At 34.9% G+C, this 24,915-nt stretch overlaps 1 protein-coding gene and 1 pseudogene across 1 annotated transcript; both read right to left on the reverse strand.

Moving 5' to 3' along the window:
- Positions 1–4,615: 4,615 nt before the first annotated feature.
- LOC132178827 (serine decarboxylase 1-like) lies at positions 4,616–10,608 on the reverse strand. Its single transcript, XM_059591386.1, has 6 exons — positions 10,419–10,608; positions 9,933–10,235; positions 6,700–6,931; positions 6,404–6,597; positions 6,180–6,316; positions 4,616–5,306 (listed from the first exon to the last, which is right to left on the reverse strand). Exons 1-6 carry the CDS (start codon positions 10,591–10,593, stop codon positions 4,740–4,742), a joined length of 1,608 nt encoding a protein of 535 aa, XP_059447369.1. The 5' UTR covers positions 10,594–10,608; the 3' UTR covers positions 4,616–4,739.
- Positions 10,609–18,103: 7,495 nt separating this feature from the next.
- On the reverse strand, positions 18,104–21,908 carry LOC132178116 (wall-associated receptor kinase-like 3; annotated as a pseudogene).
- Between the last annotated feature and the right edge of the window lie 3,007 nt (positions 21,909–24,915).

Raw genomic sequence — 24,915 nt, forward strand, 5'->3', positions numbered from 1 at the left:
GTATGACTTAGCATGTAATATATATATATATATGAAGAAGCTCACTGAATCTCATTAAAAAATAAACTGATCTGCCATTACAATAGATATACTCTGTTTCATGGACCCAACCAATTGCTTGACAACCAATTGCTTGTCAAGCCTTAAAGGTATAGAAATTGTCCTTCATACATGTATGCCAAATTAACGTCCAACATAAAATAGATGAGTCACAGTATATTTACTCGGGTTGGATTACATTCACGCTTGGAGTTCTGCGTTTATTTTCTCTGCCATTTTCCAAGCAGTGACAGTGTTTTGAGCAGCAAAAATCAAAAATCATACTCCTGCAAAATCATGCTCCTGCAAGTATAGAAATTGTATGACGTCGTTTTGAGCAGCGAAAATCATGCTCCTGCAAGTACAGAAATTGTGCTGAGAAGAATGGGGGAAGAAGAAGACTAGAAGAGAATATTAGGGAAGAAGAAGAAGACCGGGTGTTTTGGGTTTCTTTGGCCAATGGGTATGACGTCGTTTTAAGTGTTGAAATGTTTAAAGTAATTGTTAAGGTTATTTTAGACATTTAGATTTCATTGAAAAGACCAGTATTCCCCTGCCGTTAGTACTAACGGTTTTATTTGACGGAGGGGGGACATTGTCATTCTAGTGGTAATTTGGGGGGGACATTGTCGCAATTGAAAGTTTGGGGGGGACATTGTCAATGTGGTGGTAGTTTGAGGGGGGTAAGTGGACTTTACAAAAAAAAAAACTATTTTTAGTTTTAGTTTTTATTTATTTATTTATTTTTTTAATTTTTTTTTAAATTTCTAATGAGGCATATGGCGACACAGTAATTTATAATTTGTTTGACTTGTATTTTTGTTAATTTTATGGATGGAATGATCATTTCTGATTTTGCACTTAAGGCATGTACCACCTACATTACATTTTGAAACGGAAGTGATCTTTTGTAAAGTTCATTTGCTACAAGTAGTTAAAAAGTATTTAACCCTAAATAATTACAAAAATCCATTTTTTATTATTATTTTGATACAACCATTAATGGATCCTATTCTCATCTCTTTTATACTTTTTTTTTTTTTTTTTTTAAGTATCTCTTTTATATTGGTTACTTTCATGACATATATACTAAAGTACAACATCGTATCATGTTGGTGAACATTTAACAAGAAAAACTATTGATTAATGAAAAACGATTTATTTTGAATCATGTCTTAAGTGCATAGATTGGAAAATCCAAAATTTTGAAGTGTACGGATTAGAGCATTTCCAGCAGCTTAGCTAAAATATCAATATTAGCTATATTTAGCTATTATTGCTACACTTTTTTTTTTTTTTTTTTTTACCTCTAACAGAGTAGCTTGCCAATCGTTAGAATAACTACATTGCTACAGTGAATAGCAATTTGGAGCTATTCATTGTAGCACATTAGATAAATAAAATATTGTTTATTTTTCTTTTATTTATTGTTTCTTTCTTTCACCTCTTTTCACCCAACATCTTTATTTTCTTCTAAACATCTCTTCATATCTGCTATGTCTCTTTCTCAAACACAAAATTTCTTCACACAAAATTTATCTCTCTAGCTCACAAAATTTCTTCACACAGTTGGATGAAAAAATTGAATGCAAAAAAAATTTATTTCATGGAAACACACGGATGAAAATAAATCAATTGCAGTTGGATGAAAAAAATTTAATGCAAAAAAATTTATTGCATAGAAACACAAGGATGAAAACAAATCAATTGCAGTTGGATGAAAAAATTTATTTATGTTATTAATTTTAAGAATTAGTACCTGCATGTAAGATGAATGTTCCTCATACGTGTTTATTTTTGTTTTTATGAATGATTTCTATATATGTCATTGTTTTTCCCTTTGATTAAGTGTTGACAATAATATAATAAAAAAAGAATAAGAAATAATATTTTAAAACAAGTAGAGAATGAAATAAAAAATCTGTTGGAGTGTGTAGTAAAAACACAATAGATAAAGTAAAGAATTGTACTTTTTCACTAGATACCTAATGCAGAAAAAATACATAATGTTGCTGGAGATGCCCTAAAGAAAAAGTTTGTCACACATTAGATAAAAATAAGAAAAAAATATAAAATCAGTTCATATAGTTTACCTAATTTGCAATAAGCTCCCTATAGTATCAAAATATTTTGAAAGCTCCTTGGGATATATGCATAAATAACAAATTACTTGATGTCAAATTTCGGGTGCGTTTGTGAGTGTGTTTTTTAAAAAATAATCTGCGATTTTAAACCAAATCGCAACTTTAGGGTGTTTGGGATTGCGATTTTAAAAACGCAAATTTTAAAATCGCAAAAAAATCTGCAATTTTCATAAGCTGATTAGAGGGTGCTTAATTGAAAAAGTGCGAATTTAAAACAAAATCACGATTTCTATTAAAAAGATATTTGGTGCAATAGTTACCTTTTTTAGAACGGGAATAAAAAAAATACCAAGAACACCCACCTTATTCATCCTTATTGGTAATTTGGTCATGAAACCGCAATTATATGCTAATGTTATCCAAACACTCAATTGATAAAAAAAAGTACTTTTTAGTATGTTTTACCAAATGCCTGTGCGATTTTAAAAAGTAACGATTTAAAAAACACAATTTTTAAAATCGCACTTATTGAAATCGCACTCCCAAACGGGCCCTTCGTCCCAAAACTTAATGGACTCTGCTAAGTTTTAACATATTCTTCTAGTTTATTGAAGAATTTTGAAAATGTGATTGATGCAAAAGTAGAAGTAGATCCTTTTTTATTTTCCACCGCACACAATATGTATGACAGTATGAGATGCATATTACTTGTTAAAAAAAATAATAATAAATGTATGAGAAGCATATTATAGGGTAAAGTGATTTTATCTCCTTCAAACTATCACTTTAATAATAATTTTTGACAAAAACTATTAATTATGATAATTTACCCTCAAAACTACCAAAATAATAATAATGTATCCTCAATGCTAGTAAAATGATATAATTATCTTTATTAAAATAAAACTAAAACTTATAAATAATAAAAAATAATAAAAAAATTAAAAATTTTAAACTTAAAAATAAAACAAAAACAGGGGTGCCACCCCCTAGATGGTGGCCGGACCACCCCTAGGTAACTGGGGATGGTCCGGCAACCCACCAGGGGTTGCTTGGCACCCCCTTGGCCCAAATGGGGGTGGCCGAGGCCGAACCACCCCACCCCCGCCAAACAGGGACGCCCTCAATATCATCCCAGCCATGCCACTCTCAACGTCCTCTCGTCGTCCCCCTCCACCCGGCCCCGGATCGCAAACCCGCCATCGCAGAAAGCTCTGCCGAGTTCACCCACTCCAGGCCACCGTTTCGGTTTCATCCAGCAGTACCCCATTTTTCTGAAATATAACAACGCAAAACGCGAGCATCTTCCATCGCAACTCAGCTTTTTTTTTTTTTTTTTTTGGCTCCTGCATCTTTTCCTTATGTGACCCGCGGACAAACCTTTACCCAAATAAATTTCTTTGATTTTCTTCTTCTTTCTCTTTCTGAACCAAACATAACAAACGAAGCTTCTTCTCCTCATTCTTCTTCTTTTCTTTTCCTGCTTTCTGCTTTCCATCAACATCCTTCCTTTTAGGAAATGAAAGGGTTTGGATTTGGAACAAATCATCGCATATTCCAATCCATCTTCTTTCCAATTTGATGTTATCTTTCCCTTCTCCAACTCATGCACCAGTATATGGCCTCTGGTATTTAATCTTTGCCTAATTTTTTATTTATTGATATCATTCCAAACTTTACTAGATTTCCTTACATCGATTGGTGATGTTTAAAGTGTTGGTTTTTTCATTCTTAGTCTACCTTGAGCTCCGACTGCATATACAAGTTTTATTTCCTTACTGGGTGCGTTAAGGGTGGGTTCAATTGGTTGGCACAGAGGGCTGTGCTCTCTTGGTCAGACTAAGATTTTGGAAGATCGGGGGTTGGGACCGTTGGGTGGGGGACGAGAGGACGTTGAGAGTGGCATCCCCAAGCCAAACCAAATAGGAAACCACCCTCAAAGGAGCCAAGGGGGTGGCCGGCCACCCCCATTAGGCCATGGGGTGGCTCGCCAACCCATTCCAGCCATTTGGGGGTGGCTCAGCCACCCCTTGGCCCAAATGGGGGCGGTCAGGCCACCCCCAAACCTTTTTAATATTTTAATATATATTGTTTAATTTTAAATATATTTAATTTTTTTAAGGATATTTGTGTCTTATTAAAAATTTTATAGGGATAATTACTTCATTTTACTAGCATTAAAAGACATATTGTCAATATTTTAATAGTTTGAAGAATAAATTGTCGTAATTAATAGTTTGGAGGGAAATTGTGATTGAGGTAGTAGTTTGAAGGAGTTAAGAGAACTTTATCCTTAATTATATGAAGAGCATCACTCAGACTACTGCCTCTTTTATTTACAAGTAGAGTGTCATTTGAAATTGCTCATAATGATTGTTCATGAGCAAACTAAAGCATATAGAGAGATTAACTCATTTAGTAATAATACATCATCATTTGAATATATCCATAGCCTAAGACAATGGTTCAGGAATGGAATCAAATGTAATTAATTAAGAAACAGTTCAAAGCTAATCTGATGTAATTGATGCATAATAGGTAAACGTTGAATTATAAAAAACATATCTGATACAATAAACAAACAAGGAATTGCATATTTGTGTTTTGGTAGAACTGTCATTTGTGCAATGCACAAAGACAATTATCTTTGCCTACATCTGCTGCAATGCAATGAGGTTGAAGCTTTCCATCTTGAAACCATGTAGCACGTTTCTGAATCAGCTCATTCAAGAAAACATCAAGCTTCTCTATAGTGACGTTGGGCATCACCACAACATGAGCAATGTTGCCCTGGCAAGCAAGCTGCCACCTTCGAACAAATTCCTCATCCTGCGGCCGCTCAAAGACAACGGTGCTACTAAGCTCGTTCAGCATTGCACCGATCCCTGCACCTATTAATCGATCTTTCAAGTAGTGTGCATTTCTAAGGCATTTCTGAACCTCTTTCCGGAATCCTCTGTATCCTTTCCGGTTTAAGGTGTACCAGAGGAAGATGGGAGCATGGCCATTTCGGCTACCCATGATCGTTGCATCCCTAGAAGCAAGGTACTCTACATTCCTTGAGAGAGCATTAATGTGCTCCAATCTTGTTATTTGCACACCACATGGCATTGGGCATCCTACAAACTTGTGACCCGAAACACTCACGCTTCCAATAGGCTTCTTGAAAGAAACTTTTGGTGCCTGTTCACCGATATAAATTAGCACAGCAGAACATGTAGAAATTGCAAAATGTCATTGTTGAAAATAAAGACTGAGAATGAGTATTTATTTATTTATTTTTTTAAAAAAAGATTGGGAGATAGCATCTTCTGCCTGTATACGCTACATGACCAGCAAGAAGAACATGCAAATGCACATATTGTCTTGAATTGTGCCAAGCCTAAGACAAGAATAGAGAAAACAAGCATATTTTTCAAGGCTTCTTGATCATATTCTTGCTCTTCAATTGAAAAGAATATTCATGTTTCGGCAAACTATCGACTGTTGCGAAGGGAAAGGGAAAGAATAATGCCATACTTCAGACCACAATCACACTATGCTGACATTGTATGGGTTAGTAGCCCTTAACAATTGTTGATTCAAGGGCTACTACTACCCATGCCAAATCAGTTAGTGTGATTGTGGTGTGAAGAGTAGTATTATTCAAATGAAAAAGACTTCACTAAGGGTCATGGTTTTTTTCCAAATTTTATCAGCTTTAAATAGAAAACAAACCGAAATAGCATATTTACAGCATAACATGTGTTTAACAAGGTAAAATGTAAATGAGCCTCCATTCAACGGGTGGGTCGTACCTTGGAGTTCCTAGTTCCTAACATCTAGTCAAACAAATTTTTTTCCAACTCAAACAAGACTCTACAGATAGCAGATGAAAGTCATATATCAAGACAGCAAGGCGGGGAATTTTATCTTTGTACTTTCCACTTGAGAATGTAACTACTGAATCATACACGACTCCAACATGCGCATCATTATATATGCACCCTGTTGAGAATGTTCATTTCACATCTAACCTGGAAGCCTGCAGTTGTTAGAAAAGCATGGAACACTCACACGTTTGACGAAAGGCATCATGAGACCAAACAGAGCCCCATCACAGTGGATGTAGAACCTGTCAGGGGTGAATCCTGTTTCTTCAAGTTTCTGTATAACCAGATCAAGATCATCAACAGCTCCTTTAACAGTTGTTCCTGCAAAGTTATAATGAGTGAACCATAAAAGATGAGTGAGCCATAAAACAATGAGAGAGAGAGAGAGAGAGAGAGAGAGAGCATTACCAATATTAACATTTATGATGGCAGGTTTGTCCTTGTTACAAAGAAGTTTCAATTTGAAATCTTCAGAGTCAATCTCACCCGAGACTAGAGTGTCCACCTTTACACACTCCATCCTGTACATTCGTGCTGCTTTAAAGACCGAATAATGTGTCTCACGCGAGGTATACAAAATCCCATCTGGAAACACTTCTCTCCTGCAACAGGAAGTAATATGTTTAGATTCTTTTAAAAGGACTCAACTTAGTCTTACAATATCAAAATAAAAGCTCAGAAAGCTGAAGTTCATCATCACTAACCCGACTAAGATACCATGAAGATTGCCTTCTGTGCCACAATTTGTAATGTAGCCCCAGTACTCATTCTTTTCCAGTTCCCATAAACGGGCAAACCAATCCAAAACACCCACTTCAAATTGTCTGGAATGGACACCATAGTTGCTCTCTATAAATGGATCCCCAAGGTTGTTAATGGAAAAGTGTTGCAGCTGTGCCAGAGCACCATAATCGAAGTCCAAGTTATAGGGGTAACCTATTAGCAATGTTCATATGTGAAGATTGTCAGAATTTCTTGTGCATGTAATGAAAGGGATTTCTTGTCTCTAATGCGAACTAAATTGCGAATGCAATTCCTGCAACAGGACAAAAACTATATACATATTGATTGCACGAACCATTTCCTCACTACAATTGTGGTGATGTGTGTGTTTAAGAGAGAGCAAGAGAGAATGGCAATATGCTTTAATGTAAATATATTGAAGATAAGGAAAGTACTTTACCCATATAGAACTTGGTGAACATATTAAGACCAGTGTCATACTTTTGTATATTTTTTCAATAAAAAACAAGGTCATCACAGAATAATCCATCTGCTCATGCAATACAAATACATAGAGTTCTGAGGAGTTGGAAAGTACAAAAAGAAAAAAGATAAGATAAAATGATCAACATTAAGAGTCTTCATAGATGCTATCATGAAACTTTAGAAACAAAAACTTCCAGAAGCCCTTTATGCATGAAAACATTCAGTGCATGAACATGAGGAAACAATAAAAGGTGCATCATTCATTTAAAGCTATATATATTATAGCAAAAGAACTTTCGAGACATCAGAATTGTTCAGCTCTCCTCCCACCCTCCCCACCACACTTCCCCCTGCCCCCACCAAAGAAAAAGCCGCAAACTTTAACTGAAAATTGAATGTCAAGATATATTGGAGATAAAACAAACTTGCGGTTGAAAAGAAACAACTTTCTCAAGCATAACCATTTTAAAAGAACCCAAAACTTTAGACATGCATATATGATACACGGTAAGGACAGTTAAAGGCTCAAAGCTTCATATGATGCAACAGCTCAAAAATTCAATTTGGTATTGGATTTAATCTTGCCAGCTACAAAAAAATATATTGATTGTCCTAACAGTTGAAAGGAGAGATATAGTCAATGAAGTAAATTCCATCAAGGATATAGGCAAACAATTTGTTATGAAACAAATAAAATGCACATCCACGTCTGTGATCTAAACAATAAATTAACACACACAAACACCAATAAAATTAAAAGCAAGATCATTCTACTATCACAACAATTTACAAACACGCAGAATTTAGTAAATATTGCATAGTTTAACTTGGAAGAGACAAATGGCAATAATTTTCCTTTTATTGCCGAGTTCCATAGCACCTGATGGGTTTTGGACCCACACTCCCACTCTCCACTTATAAGGTGAGGGATATGCTATTTAAGCTAGAGCTCATTGGCAAAAAGACAGAAGGCAACAAGTGCCAAAAACCCAAATCTTTTAGTCATGTAAGAGACAATTCAAGAAAAAATGGCACTAAGTAGCTATACGATTAGAGATTTCAGATTTTATTGTAGATAGTTAATTGGAACCAACCATATAATGTGCATTGATCCATTAGTTGTTTATCATCCCAGGAATAATTTTTAACTTAAATGAACATTACTATTCTTACCAAAAAAAAAAAAAAAACCAAAAATGTCCTAATCCAAAATAAACTATAAAACTGATAGCCTGAATTTATGAAAGAAAAGATAGCATATATGTCTCAGAACTAGCCCATACATTTCTTGTCATCCAGGTTACTTACTCATATATGTCTTAGGAGAAGCTCATGCTAGCATGAAATCATAGTAACGGAGCAACTCTGACTTGTTAGGACGGTGTACAAGAACAAGAAGATATTATATGCACGCTGCCAACTCTCCTGAGTTTTATTCTTCGAGTTCAATACTAAAAGCTCCAACAAATAAATTCCAACCTCATGCTCCCAAAATGATATTTTATGCCGCAGGAATTTATGAACACTAAATTATAACTAAATATATCCCAATTAAAAATTTATCAAACTAGTGGTTAACTGATAGTACAGTAACCAACTTTGACATTCAGGTTGCTATCCATACATTTCCCATGTGCATCAAGTATACACTGATTGGTGATGCATAGGCACATGCTTTATTTTATATGTGCTAGAATATTAAATTAAATGATTACTTTCACCTGTTCTTAATAATGTAAGCTTTTGGGATAATTGATGGTTTAACATGATATCAAAGCAAAGGTCTTATATTCGATTTGAACTCTACAATTTACCCCTATTTCAATCAAAATATTCTATGTGTTGCGCTTTACTTGTTTAAGGGGAGTTTGAAACCACATATGATAAGAATTGTTAAAATATTAAATTAAATGATTAGATTCTACTATTTTTATTAACTTAAAATTTTGGGACAATTGGTAATTTAACGATCTGAATATAATAAAATAATAATAGTTTTAGAATTTTGCCTTTTCATGGGTAGGCATGAACTGTATTTGTATATGTAGTATAGGCCCATTTAAAAAGCTTCAAAGTAACCCCTAGGAGTTGGCTTGAGTGGTAAGTCACTTAGTCTTGGTGCCTCATGAAGCATTAAGTCTAATGTTCGACTCTCCTTGAGTGCAAACAATTCATTGGGGCCATACTCGTGGGCAAAAACTCAAGCTTTATCCTTGGGACGAAACCCTGGATACTCCGGTTATCACAAAAAAGAAAAAAAGAAGAAGAAAGCTTCCAATTAACCTCGTTTCCAAATCAAAGGTACAAATAGTAAACAAAGACAACTATAATAGAGTATCTAAATCACTCTGAGTTAAGATTAATTCCGCGCACACATGCTATCACACATACATACATACATTTGTGTATTAATTACCAAGTACATACAAATTCACACGATCTCCAATTCCCATTCTAATGCGATATTTATCATTCGTATACTATTATACTAACGCTTAATTGTGATATTGGAATTCCCCCAACACCCAAATGTAAGTTAAGTCAATCAAATCCATTTCCTAAGTTTAAAAAAAAAATAAAAGCAATAATAAATAATTCATGTAAACTCCGCCACATTAGTACAAACCCCATTTGCAAAAAGCGTACCATCAAACAAGAAAACCCAGAAGAAGATGAAAAATACTTCGTAAAAACCAGTGAAATCAAAACGGGAAAGTTTATGACATACCCAAATGGTGCTTGGTCCTCTCAATGAGGGACTTCCTATAACGAGCCAAGACGCTAGCCATAGAAGCCTCCCTCTCCCCAGTGACCTCATCATCGGATTCAGGCTCCATGATGGCCAGGCACATGGTGTGCACATTCCTCCCAAGCACAATCTCCCTCTTCTTGTCCTTTTCTTCAGTCTCAGCTTCCACTACCGGAGGCACAGGCTCCTTGATCACCGTCGTCGGATCGAAGTCCTCCGGCAACGGCTCGACCTTCTCAGTGTTCAGGTCGCCAGCATAAAGGTCAGTGCTTCCAACCATTGCTACAAACATACCCAAGAAAAAAAAATCAAGGAAATGGAAAGCTAATAACTATCATATAAATTGAAAAGGAAGTTTTGAGCAAAAAGCAAGCCGAATTAGCCAAGTAAACCACAGAAGAATGGCATGAAAGACGGAAATGAGTAATGAAAATGGAGCGGTAGTTGCAGATCTGAAATGAATACCTCGGAAGAGAGGGTCAGAGAAGCCTCGGTGGAATCGCAGAATGTTGACGTGGGAGAGGGTTGGGAGCTGGGAGACGCCACAATACGCACGCTTCTCGTGATTTTTATGAGAGGGTGCGATCAGCGTTGCGTGCGCAGGCCCTTCGTCTGCTTTGCGTAAGCCCTCCCATCCCATTGGACCATTTACTTGACTACATAACTAATTACCCTTTTTTTCTTTTTTCTTTTTTATTTTATATTTTTATCTGCCACTCTCTTTCTCTCTCTGTCTCTCTCTCATTCACTCAAGGTAACCTTCTCTTTCTCTCTCGCTTTTGCTTAAATTTGTTTCTCTATTCTTTGGTTAGCTCACGAGCCGACGTTCCCCTCTCTTGTTTCTTCTTCTTCTGCATAAGCATAACTCATCCCGGAGCCAGCATTTTGGATCAGGGGTTGATATAATAAACAATTAAATAAAAATATTAAAAAAATATAATTATTGAAATAAATAATTCAGCAAAATTAAATTATTATTTAAAACACATAATGTAACTACCAATTTATTATAACGATTTGTAATTCCCAAAACACTTTTCTTTATAATAAGATAACTCAATTGTAATTCCCAAAACACTTTTCATCAAATGTAAATTGAAGGCAAATTCAAAAATCTGGATTGATTGAATTAGTATATTTGCTTCCGCTATTTGTTCAGAATATAAACAATCTTCCACAATATCTTCAATCGCTTCGATGACAGAAGAAAACATAAGAATAAGATTAACAACTGTACCATAATGAGAACTCCAACATGTATCTTCAGACCTCTTTAGATTAATTTATTGATTCAAGTCATGGCCAGTAGAAATTTCATTATTTTGTTATTCTAAAAATTACATATTACTAGTCCCTTAGCAATACAAAACTGGAAAAAAAACACTGAAAACAACAAGATAAATCTTTTTTTCATGGGATGTACGATTGCATTTAGCATATTCAACAAGCCTTTTAAACTCCTAGGCATCCCTAAAAGACGAGTGAAGTCTCGTGAGGGTTTAATATGAATGATACCCACAAACATTGTTACTACCATGTTATCCCCAAGAATGAAGTATCATGGTTTTCATTTATTAGCAAGCTTAACAAAACAAACTCCATCTTCACAATTCTCGGAATTTAAGAATCAAGCTACTACACATGGCATTATGAGATATCACAAGATTCAACTAGTGTAAAGTAAACTTAATACATAGTCATGAGGCTTTAAAAATAATCTCAAAATGCATGGTTTAATACTCAAAATTTGTTGTACTCCACATCGGATGAAATAACTAAGGCATATTATATGGCTCTGATACCAAGGAGGTAAAGAAAGAAAATAACTAATTGAAACTAAATGAAAATAAAGTAGTAGAACCATCCATGTAGGAAGTATATGCAATTAAAATAAACATGATGCAAGATTTTCCAGAGTAAGCGCAAAATTGGAGCGTATAAAAGGGTAAGAGAGAAATAAAACAAATAGATAATGGAAAGATATCAAAGGATTTGATTAACAAGAGTACTTACAAATTCAAACGTAAACTGGAAGTAGTGAGGTTACACAAAAGCAGAAATGATTACAAGTAGAAAGCAGCATGATGGATGTAGAGGAATTTTAGGTATTTAGGCTGAAAGCTTCTGCCTTACAATGAAGGGGACTTGTCCTTTTATAGACAGAATCCAGCGAGTAAATAAAATTACATCAGAAAAGTACAAGTAAAAGTAAATTACATCAGAAAATTTAATAGTAAAAGTAAATACTGTAGTGTCGGCAGACATTGTAGTGTGACTGTAGCAAGCACTATGATGTTGGCAGGAATTGTAATGTAATTGTGCCATGATGACCTGGCAAACGTCAATGAACGATAAATGGTGCCACGAGGGTAAATGAACGGTAAATGGTGCCACGAGGGCAAATGAACGGTAAATGGTGCCACAGAGGGCAAATGAACTGTTAATGGTGCCACGGAGGGCAAATGATCTGTCAATGATACCACGGAGGCAAATGATCTGTCAATGGTGCCACGGAGGGCAAATGAACTATAAATCTTCAATTCCTAGATAATAATTATCGGGACTGTCACCGGGAAAACCAGAATTCCCATACCATTCTCGCATAGGGTTAAATGTAGCTTCAGAAGATGCATAAGATTTTTTATCTTCTTCAAAACTGGAACTGTCATCGAGAGAATTGAGTAATGCTTTTAGAATCTCTTTGTTCTCTTTTTTCTTCGAAGATGATTTTTTCTTGGAAGAATTGGAAGAAGTAGTGGGGGCAACGACCTCTTTTGGAGGAGAGAGGAAAGTGCTGGGGGTTATTAATTGGGCAGGATTGCCAATGGTCAATTGTTTAGGAATTGAAGGAGCTTGGATTTTTGGTAATTGGGCTAGTGCTTTGACATTGTCAATTAAATTATCAGTTCGTGGGTAATTATCCCACCATTTAATATACCAATGGCGTTCAAGTTTGTCATCAAGAATAACATATTGCCACTTGATGATCCAGGGAACTTTGAATTTTTTAGCAAAATGGAGAGTGTGGGGAAACTTGGCCCCATGTTCATCAGTATTGTAAAGATTTTTGAATGATTTAAAAGCCTCAACAATTTTCAATGGGAGAATGTCAGAGATAAGACCGAATTTTTTTCCACCAGTTAGAAAATCAGAGGGGGAGAATGCCTCCAAATTCTTTATCAAAGCTTAAGAACCAGGAGTGATTAAATTTGGAATTTTGGAAGAGCATAAACTTGAACCAGGCATTGACATAATCATAATAACAAAAAGGAATTGGAAAATCATCTAGTTTTCTGAGGTGCGAGGGATGTTCCCCCCAATCTTTTTCAAGAATGATTCGATCAAAATAAACACTATAATAAATGAGTTTTTGGGGATCAGTCTTGTAGCGCCCCAGAATTTTTAAAGTTATTTAAATAGATTATTTTGATGATGATGTTATTTTAATATCAATTTTAGCCAATGATTTTTGGGAAATTTATGGTGTTTCAGAGAGTGATAATTAGAGAATGATAATTGGTGAAATAATAGGATAGTAAATGGTAAGAAGAATTGTATTGGTAGGTAGAATAGTAAGGAAAGGTAGAATAGTCAATGGTAGGTATAATAATATTGGTATAAGGAGGGTAGAATTGTAAATGGAATGTAGAATAGTCAATGGTAGGTATAATAGTGTTGGTAGGTGGAATAGTAAAATGATGGTATAATTGTAAATGGAAGGTAGAATAGTCAATGGTAGAAATAATAGAATTGGTATAAGGAGGGTAGAATTGTAAATGGAATGTAGAATAGTCAAAGGTAGGTATAATAGTATGGGTAGGTAGAATAGTAAAATGAGGGTAGAATTGTAAATTGAAGGTAGAATAGTATTTGGTTTTTCCTATATATAAAGCTCTTCCCCTTCACAAATTTCACCACTCCCCTCCATTCTCTTACACATATTCTTCCTTCTTCCGCTTTCTACTCGGTCTTTCTTCTTTCTAAGAGTGTTTACTCAGAGCAGAGAGAGAAAGGGTGAGACAAAGCGCTGCAAGAAAGAAGAACACGAGACATAGCGGACTTGAGAAATTAGTTTCAAAAGATATACTAGTAGTGTTAGTCAGATTGGAGCAACTAGATTCCTTCAGACCACTTTTAGCTTCAGTCTAGAAGTAAGTAAATTCACTACCCCTTCTAAAATTACTTCATGTCATGCTATTTATACATTCTTGTATTAAACTGTAAATGATTATTTTATTTACCTGTCATGGAGATATGTTGCATGTATGAAGGATTTCTAAAATAATTATTTAGAAAGTTTCTATTTCTTTAAACGCTTTCTAAAGTACAACAAGTTTATATCTGAAAAAAATTTCCATTTTGAGAAAAGAAAGTTGAGAAATGATAATGATTATAAGAAAGAAGAATGATGATAAACCCTCCTACATGTTGCCCTAAGATGCATCAAAAGAAGTACAAAGAGAAGTATAAGAAATGAGTTAAATGTTTATGAAATGAGGGCATATGTATGGAGGAGAGTATTTTTGGCCGCAAGATAAGTAAGGATGAGAGGAGTTCGGTACTGATACTCGGATGGAGGCGAAACCACTGAAGGAGGATATGCAAGAAGGTGGTATTCCACCAACATGACCGTTAAGTGCACCAAGAAAGAGTTAATTGACGGTCGGGCATGGCTGGTACCACAATTCAGTGCCATGGTCATAAGGACCCGTAACCCTTGTACACAGGGGTAACAATGTATATGGGCCATAATATGAGAAAATGATAATATAATTTCAATGATGATATACTATGATGATTTACAATGATGATTTATAATGATGCCTTATGATGATAGTTTATAAAGATGATTTATGACGATGATTTATTACTAGATGTAATAATATGTATATGCTACGGGAGATGCAACCGTACATACATGTATTATTATGGCTGGATGTATATATATTTGTGAAAATAATTTTCAAAAATGAGAATAAGGAGTAAAACTATTTATGGTTGTGGATTTTACTTGCTAGGCCCCTTTGGGCTCATTCAGTTTTATTTTTTGTTTTCAGGTAGAAAGGACGCTGGAATAAGAGGTCGGAATGGGGGCAGGAACAATTATTAACTTTCAAAGTCTTTTCATATCAGTTATTGTAATAATATGATATTCCGCAACTAAAGTTTAATGTTTTCTAATTTCGTTTGTAATAAAATCTCTTGAAGAATGTTTCATACATTTATCGTATTCTTTAAAATCAAGTACTTTGATATTCCTTATCGATCTTTGCAAAAACGTTTGTTGTAAAAGAAGAAAAGTGGCAAACTCTGCCATAACGGGCTGGGGATGTTACAATTTTGGTATCAGAGCAAAGGTTATAAGGTTCTGGCAGACTTTTCAAAAAAAAAAAAAAAAATTGGGTTACTGGGAAGCCACATTCCGGCCAAGTAGAGTCAGTTGTTGTAGTCACTACTAGATAATACAAGATTCTTGTCTAAATTGTTTAATGGTTGTTATATTATCGATTGTGAAGAAATGACGTCTCCGACTCAGAATAACCAAGATAGCAACACCGAGTTCAACGACTCCAGAAGTGGAGAAAACGCTATCATCAACCATGAGTTAAGACCTATAACAATGTTGGCAACTACTCTCGCGAACCTGCTAGATGAGGCCCGACGCGGGAAAGGATCTACTAGCGAAGGACAACAAGGTTGCACGTTCAAAAGGTTTCGTCGGCAGCAACCCCCACCTTTGAAGGAAATGCGGGTGCAGAAGCTGTAGAAAACTGGTGTCTGCAAACAGAAAAACCGCTAAAGGTGATGGACTGTGTCGATAATAAGATGGTTAGGTATGCTACTTACCTCCTAAGTGATCAAGCAAATAGGTGGTGGGAAACCAAGGAGGGACAAGTACGAAGCTGGCTAGGAATAAAGGAAGAGGATCCCATTCCCTGGGAAGAATTCAAGAAAGAATTTTATGAACGATTCTTTCCTCAAACAGTTCGACAAGCCAGGGCCCAGGAATTTACGGACCTAGTTCAAGGGTCAATGACGGTAAAGCAATATGTTGCATAATTCATCGAACTATCACGATTTGCCCCTTATCTCGTGTCGACAGGAGAGCTAGAAGCAAGGAAGTTTGAAAGAGGACTGCAACCACGCATTATGAACCTTGTGGTAGGATTCCAGATTGGAAACTTATCAGACCTCGTCAACAAAGCTACGTTAATTGAGCAGACCCAGAATGCAAATTTAGGGTATTCCAACCAGAATGCAAATTCGGGGTATTCCCACCAGAGGAAGAGAAATGTCCCACAATGGAACCACTCAGGAGAGCAACACAGTAAGAAGAGATTTCACCAAACCCCACAGAGAAATTTTACACCACAACAACCTTGTCAACAAGGAAATGGTGGTCACCGTGCACCATGTCAGAAATGTGGAAAGCTTCATGCTGGGAACTGTCTGTTTGGGTAGCCGGTATGTTACAGATGCAGGAAACCTGGACATATCCTAAGAGATTGCAAAGCCCCTGCCAACAACCTAAGTGGTCAGAAACGCCTTGAGGAACAGAAGAACCATGCAACTGCTCGAGTTCATGCTCTAACGCCTGGTGATGCATCAACGTCCAATGAAGTGGTGGCAGGTACCCTCCCTATTTCTAATGGTATAACTTCCGTTCTTTTTGATCCTGGAGCAACGCACTCATTTGTGTCATACTCCTTTGCTAAAACAAGTAACCTAAAGCTAAAATCATTAGATGTAAGCCTATTAGTGGCTACCCCAGTAGGAAAGACTGTCGTATGTACCTTGGTAGTTAGACGTTGTCTTGTGTCGATTAAAGGTCATGTCATGCCAGCAAATCTTGTAATATTCGTTAACCAAATTAACAAGGAAGAATGAAAAATTCCAGTGAACGGAGGATTACGAGCAAAGTTTCCAAGAGCTGAAGCGATGGCTAGTCACCGCACCAGTTCTCACTCTTCCATCAGGGACTGGCGGATTTGTGATTTATAGCGATGCCTCTCTTAAAGGCTTAGGTTGCGTGTTGATGCAACAAGGGAAGGTTATCGCTTATGCCTCAAGACAATTGAAGACCTACGAACGCAATTAGCCAACTCATGATCTCGAGCTAGCCATGGTAGTCTTCGCTTTAAAGATATGACGACATTACTTGTACGGAGAGCATTGCGAAATCTTCACCAATCATAAGAGCCTAAAGTATTTCTTCACCCAAAAGGAGCTCAACATGCGACAAATGCGCTGGTTGGAACTACTAAGCGACTACGACTGTAAGATCAACTACCACCCTGAAAAGGGGAATGTAGTCGCCGACGCTCTCAGCAGAAGAACCATGGAGGGAACATTATCGGCCATGTTCACGATGCATAGGAAGTTACTCCTTGACCTGGACAAAGCAGAGATAAAGATAATTCAATCTTGCATGGGCAGCCTAACCCTGGAGTCAACCTTATTGGAACGAATCAAGACAGCACAACTTTTAGATAGTGAGTCAACTATAATTCGTGAAGAAGTGGAGAAGGGGCTACAACCAAATTTCCAAATCTCCAAATCTCCAAGGATGGAGTGTTAAAATTTCGTGACCGAGTGTGCGTTCCCAATAATGCAGAACTGAAAAAGGTCATCTTGTCAGAAGCTCATCAATCCTTATATACAGTCCATCCGGGAAGCACGAAGATGTATCGAGACTTACACAAAAGTTATTGGTGAAATGGAATGAAGAAGGATATCGAGCAATACGTGGAACGATGCCTGACGTGTCAACAAGTTAAGGCAGAACATCAAAAACCTACAGGGCCTTTACGACCTCTCCCTATTCCTGAAGGCATTGGATCTTTTAGATAGGCCTACCATCTCGCAAGATCTTGGCTTTTAAGTCCTCGGTATCATTCACATTTTTCTTCGCAATTTTGAAAAATTTACGTACAATAATTGTTTGTTTGTGGATCCTTGAAGATGTGATAACTCAAGTAAGATAGTGAAATTAGGGTCTTATAATGCGTATCGTACTAAAAAAAGCGATGTAACTTACAACATAACATTAAACAAAATACTAGTTCATACTGATTGGGAAGATAATAATGGTTGGGAGTCCACATGCAGAAGAGTTGGACTTTGTTGATGTGGGAACAACATCTCATAGTTCAAACATATTCAAGCTCTTCACAGTTTTGCTCAAAGTTAGGAGCTTTTTGCAGCATTTGAATTGTCTCGAACTCCATTGCGACTTCTTTCATTGTAGGTCGTTTCTTTCCATTTCAGTTCAAGCACCTTTTCGCAAGGTTCGCAACCGCAATGATCTCTTCTTTCTTACCTTCCTTCAAAACTCGACTATCAAGAATATCAAACAAATTGTTCTCCTCCACGGACTGAATGAAGTATGCGGCTAAACTTTTGGGTTCTTGCGTCTTTGTTGAAGAGGTTGCCTTTTCACCTGTTAACAGCTCAGTAAGGACAACACCGAAACTATAAACATCACTCTTTTCTGTAAATTGACTTGATTGAAAATACTCAGGGTCCAAGTATCCAAAAGTGCCATGCACTAAGGTGGTTAAGTGAGTTTGATCGATAGTAATGGATCTTGAAGTCCCAAAGTCAGCTACTTTAGATCCGTATTTTTCATCTAAGAGTATATTTGTGGACTTAATGTCCCGATGATAAATGGGGCGAGGAAGTTGCTGAGTGTAAGTAGAAGAGAGCTCCTGCTACTTCAGTTGCAATTCGCAAGCGCATATCCCATGTTAGTGGAAACTCCTCAATTTGGATGTTAACATATTGGAAAAGCGTTCCATTAGGAATGTATTCATAAACTAGAAGAGGAACTTCGGTCTCCAAACAACAGCCAATCAGCTTAACCACATTCATGTGGTTAATTTGTGAAAGAATGACAACTTCATTAATAAATTCTTGGAGTTTTTCTTCATCAATTACTCTGGACTTTTTCACCGCCACAATTCTTCCGTCTGCTAACATGCCTTTGTAAATAGTGCTTTGTCCTCCCTGGCCAAGTATTCTATTCACGTTAAAACGGTCAGTGGCTTTCTCCAAATCTTTTGAATTAAATAATTTGGTGTTCTCAACATTGGCTTCATGTGAAGATAATTGTTGTTTTAACAATAGACCACCATTTCGTTTGAAGAACGTGTTCTTCTGTTTAATCATCCCCCTTTTCTTTATCACTTTGTAGGACCACAATCCACCAACAAGCATAACCAATAACCCAAGGCCTCCACAAGTAAGACCTGCTTAACGCAATGTAACATGAAAGATTAATCATTGCAGTAAAGGGTTATAGCAATAGATTTGATTGAGAACGTTGACTTAAAATAGAGAGACATATTCTCTTAATGCTAGAAATAGCATGACAAACTATTGTGTAACAAAAATATGTTAAAATATTTTGATTATTGAAGTTGAAGTATTCCCAAAGGAGATGGTAAAAAATGGGCTATTGAGGAGGAAAATGATTTGACAGTAAAAGTATGAAGGTTTAAATGTTTGCATTAGACTCCCATACCTACAATTTTAAAAATTGTAACTATTATTTTAAATTATCGGTCATGATTTTGTAAAGTCATCTATTTTGAACATTAAAAAAATAAAGAAAAAAAAAACAAAAAAAAAACTTAGAGGAAATGATTTCTTTAGCCAACAACCGAAGAGGTTGGATGCACTACCCCTTAAAATTTTTGGGGTGGTCGGCCATCCCAATGAGGTGTTCAACCATCCCCATTAAGCCTCAAAAGATGACCAAACCAATTCCGTCAAGAGTTGAGGATAAAGCCAACCACACTCTTAAGGTTTATGGGGGTGGTTGACCCTCATGAGTTTTTGAAATGATTTGCTCAACATAAAAAAAATCCTTTTGGGGATGGTTGGCCACCCTCCTTGAGTGGATTGCTAAAGAATCTCAATCTTACAATTTTGTTTTTTAGTTTGTCTCAAAGTGATTGATTTGCCAAAGAGTAATGCTAGACATCTCTTCTATCATTTCAAAATTGATGTGGCTTTAAAACCACTATTGAATTTATGATATATCACTATTTTAACAATTGCACACTCATGCAATTGTTAAAAATTTCAAGAAATCATGATCATAAAAGGTTCCAATATATCTCAAAAATCAATTATACTTGAAGCATACCTCTAGATAGTAATAAGTGAATTTGAGGGATATATTTATTGAAAATCAATTGCATAGAAAGTATTCGAAAATTATTATATATATATATATATATATATATATATATATATATATATAAGGAAAGAAAAAAAATAAGAGATTTGCCACTACACATGCTTTGAAATACTTCAAAGATTGGGATATGAGCACTTTGAGGGAGACAAGGAGTATAACAGAGTGCCGTAAGTTTTAGAAATGTAATCATGGCGAGTCCATTTTGACCCTTTCAATTTTTAATTTTTAATTTATTTTTTTAAAATTTAAAATTTTTGTTTTGTTTTTTGTTTTTTTTTTTTTTGAAGATTTGCCAAAGCATATTAGTAATTCTCCTAAAAGAATGTACATCCAAAGCAAGAGGGATCAATTGAAAGAAGGAAAGTGAAAGAAAATCAGTCAAAATATGAGATTTATATTTATATTGTGTGGGTGGTTTTTTGGCTCACTTTTTCAACAGAAAAATAAAATGAGAAGCCTTCATTTTTAATAGTTTCATCTGAGCAAACATACCTGTCACGAGCATAACTCGAGGTTTCTTACTGTAACATATGTAAGACCCATGAGTATTTACACAGTATCCATTATTGAAACAACGGTTCTTTGGGTCCTCGCATTCGTTAATATCGGACATGCAACAAGAGAAACACGGTTAGTCTGTGATATATATATATGCACCAAAATTCAAATCAATTATCATAAAAGCTTAAAATAAATAAACTCAATCATTTCAATTAATATTATGATAATTTTTATGACCTATGTGCTTTTTGCGCCGATTTTAGTTTGTTTGTTTTTTTTATTTTTTATTTTTTTAGTCTCGGTTAGGGCTAATTTTAAACAATTCTGAAATAATTTAGGCCGGGGGCTTGTTTAGTTTTTCTTTTTAAGTCCTAGTATTTTGGAAATATATTAATTTTACAAATGATCTACCGGCCAAAATGAAATTTTATTAGATCATCAAATTTTATCAAAATTGTGTGTTTTGTTATTTTTATTTTCAGGATCATATTCATGGGCACACCTGTAAATTTTTCATGGCATAAGGCACCTGTATGTAGTACTGACGTTGCTGTGATCGATGCATGGTATTGATTTGAGCACGTTGTGAATCTTATATCCTAGCTAATATATTCTAACAAATCTTGCCTATGATACAATTGTCATACACGTGTTACGAATTTAATTCATAGAACTATATAATTAATTAACACATAAACGAAAAGGAAAATAAGAATTAAAGAGATAAATAAAGTGCTACAAAAAATTTAATTACCTTTACATCCTTCAAGAAGATAGGGATTTCCTTCAAAGCCGCCTATGCAATAACATGTAACACTTGAGCTATTTGGGTTACTCGCTGAAATAGAACTATTATAACAATAGTACTTGGGGTCGCGGTTCCGCGTATAATTGGCCATTGGAAGGGGGATGGTTAATGATGTTATTGGAATCCACCAATCCAACACCACAGGAGCGTACGACACATTTAAGAATGACACATTTGAGAATGGGTATGCGGTCTTGAACCACTTTGCTTGTACCAAGAATGCAGACTTGCATCCATCGATGATAGGATCCATGGTATTTATTGGTTCTATAGTTATATTGAAGGTATCGAGATTTGAGGCAATTGTGGTTTGGCAGCAGTACTTATAGCCATGGCAACTACTGGTACTATTTATGATCACTTTACTCGTATCACAAATTGACATGCACCCAATAACTGAACCATCTGAGGACGTCATTCGGGCAAAGTTGTCGCAACCCATGGCGACGAATATGTTTTCGGACTGGGAGAAGATGAAAGGGCTGTTTTCTAACTTCATATTTTGCTGTGCTCTTTGAAACATTATTACAAAGAGAAAGTGTCGGATAATTGACGAAAAGTGTACTGATTTCTGAGTAAGGAGTGTCTAATGAAATGTTGAGCACCTCGAGGCCGAGGCTTATCAAGAAAGGTTTGGGAGGACCTGAAGACACGCTATAATTGCAAACTACTTCAAACCAGTGATGAAGTTAGCAAGCAGCTCCTATTCCAAAAGGGTATGGAATGCTAACATTTCCACAGCGATCTTGACATGAACAATTAATTGCTAAATCCGCTGCTTGTACAAATATTGCATAAATGGAACACAATAACAAAATGATCTGGAATAACATTTGCACTTGCACCACCATCTCTCTCTCTATGATGATGATGGGATTGTGAAGCAGCTATATATAAGCCCAAGCCCCCGCCTTTTATAACGCCATTACCGTCCCTTTAAAAGTAGCCCAGAAGACGTAACAAAACTCATTTCATTTTTGTCTCACTCTCACCTCAAAGGATGAAAATCATGGTTTAACCAAAACATTAAAAAAATATCTCTTGAAAAAAATTGTCTTCGTCTTCTGTGCATGAACCTACAGCCAGTATTGATCTCCCCTAAATCCCATGTGGATTCTGGATGGTGCACAACTGTGACTTTTTTGGCGCCTCCAATTACTCTGCAAATTTACCCTATATATTTAATTAAAAAATCACTTTATTTATTTTTTTAATTGTGTTTTTAAATATTATGGAAATTATATCTAAAATCCTTAGATAAACGCGCTTTTTTTAAAAACTCCTTGGGTATTTTTTTTTGGAAATTTAGTTCCTGTGTCACTCGAAACTACTAGAAAACTCCCTACCGTCAATTTTTGTTAACTTCCGTTAGTCTACTCAAAACTCACCGTTTTATCTGATTAAAATATTATTTTTTTATTAATTTAATTTAAAAAATTCAATCTTAAAAAAAATAAAAATTAAAATTAAAAAAAAAATTAAAAAAAAAATTTGAAGGGTGGCCAGGGGTGGCACCCCCAACCCCTATGGGGTGGCCGCAAGCCACCCCCAGGTGGTTTGGGGTGGCCCGCAATTTTTTTTAAGATTGAATTTTTAAATTAAATTAATAAAAAAATAATATTTTAATCAGATAAAACGGTGAGTTTTGAGTAGACTAACGGAAGTTAACAAAAATTGACGGTAGAGAGTTTTCTAGTAGTTTCGAGTGACACATGGACTAAATTTCCAAAAAAAAAATACCCAGAGAGTTTTTTAAAAAAACGCGTTTACCTAAGGATTTTAGATATAATTTTCCTAAATATTATATTTTAAAATCGTTATTTTTAAGTCACACTTTTTGAAATTGCAAACCCAAACGAACCCTAAATCACCGACATCTAGCTCAATATTTTCTTATTCACTTTTACTATTCTATTTAAATATTATTTTTCAATTATATCTTTATTCTTTCTATAATAATCATATCATTCGTTGAAAATTTGTCTTTTTAAATGGTCATATTTTTTTTAAATATATATATATATATATATATATATATATATTTTTTTTTTTCTTTTTCTTAACCGTCATAGAGAAATAATGAAATAGAGAAAACAAAAAGATTGAGAGGAAAGAGAAGGCTTCGTTTTTTGTTTTTTGTTTTTGTTTTTTTTTTAATTCTTTACTTTTACATTTAGTGAGTTGACCGATAGCATTGTTCACACTCACAAAATATTTCAACAATTTGGTGAGCCTAATACAGAGCATTTTGGACCAATTTGAACATTTTGACTAGTCAAAATAAACTTTTAGCTATTTTAGCTGACTTGATGAGAATGCTTTATATCCCCAATAGCAATTAGAACATTATTAGCAGTTTCACCAAATTTTACTTACCAAAATAATCAAAAGTAAATTTTTTTATTTTTTTATTTTTTTATTTTTTATTTTTTTTTTATTTTAACTACTCACTTTTTTAGAGTATCCCAAAAAACTTCACTATTGTAACAATTAACTTTTACTATTCAATTTAAATTTTATTTTTTAAATATTTGTTTATTTTTCTTTAATTATTAAAAGATGAGAGAGACGAAAAACATAAAGGGAAAGCGAGAAATTACTTTTTTATTTAATAAGTGAGTGAACAGTACTCACTATTAGTGGTGAGTACTATTCACTCACAATTTTTTTCTCATTACAATGGCGAGACTGAAAATTGAATTAGAGTTTTTAGCCACTTTTACCAAATTGTCTCACCAGATATAACTAAAAACTTGTTTTGGTGAGACTGCACCAAATTTACTAGCCAAAAATAGCTATAAAAAAAAATCATATTTCTTTATTTTAACTATTCACTTTTTTCAAAGTACCCATCAGCCTTAGCATTTTAATTATACACTTTCATTATTTTATTTAAATATTATTTTCCAAATATTTCTTTACTTTCTCTAACACTCATATTTTTGAATATTTTTCTTTTCCTAACGGTCTTTTTTTTTGAAAATTTTTGTTTTGTTGACAGTCATATTTTTTACTATTTATATTATCCTAATGGTTATATTTTTTAAAATTTGTCTTTTCCTAACATTCTTATTTTTCAATATATATATATATATATATATATATATATATATATAGACTGTTTCAATACAAATAAGACAATTTCTCCTCAAATTTTCATTGAAATAGAGTATATGTGAAAAAAGAAATAAAAAATGGAAGAGGAGTTTTATTGATTTTTTATTAGTTTGTGAGTGAACAATGGTAAGCAACTTTGTTTAGCACTGTTCACTCTGAGCGCTTCTGCATTGACTTAACAAAATAGCTAAAAGCAACATTAGTCGTAGCAAAAAAATGCTCCACATTAGGCTTAACATACTAACTAAAGATTTGTTGAGCTGCTTGCATAAATTCTAAGCAATTTTATTGAGCATTGTAGCTTAACAATCTATAATTTATATGTTAAAAAA

Source organism: Corylus avellana, chromosome ca4 (assembly GCF_901000735.1).
Source record: "Corylus avellana chromosome ca4, CavTom2PMs-1.0".
Taxonomy (NCBI): domain Eukaryota; kingdom Viridiplantae; phylum Streptophyta; class Magnoliopsida; order Fagales; family Betulaceae; genus Corylus; species Corylus avellana.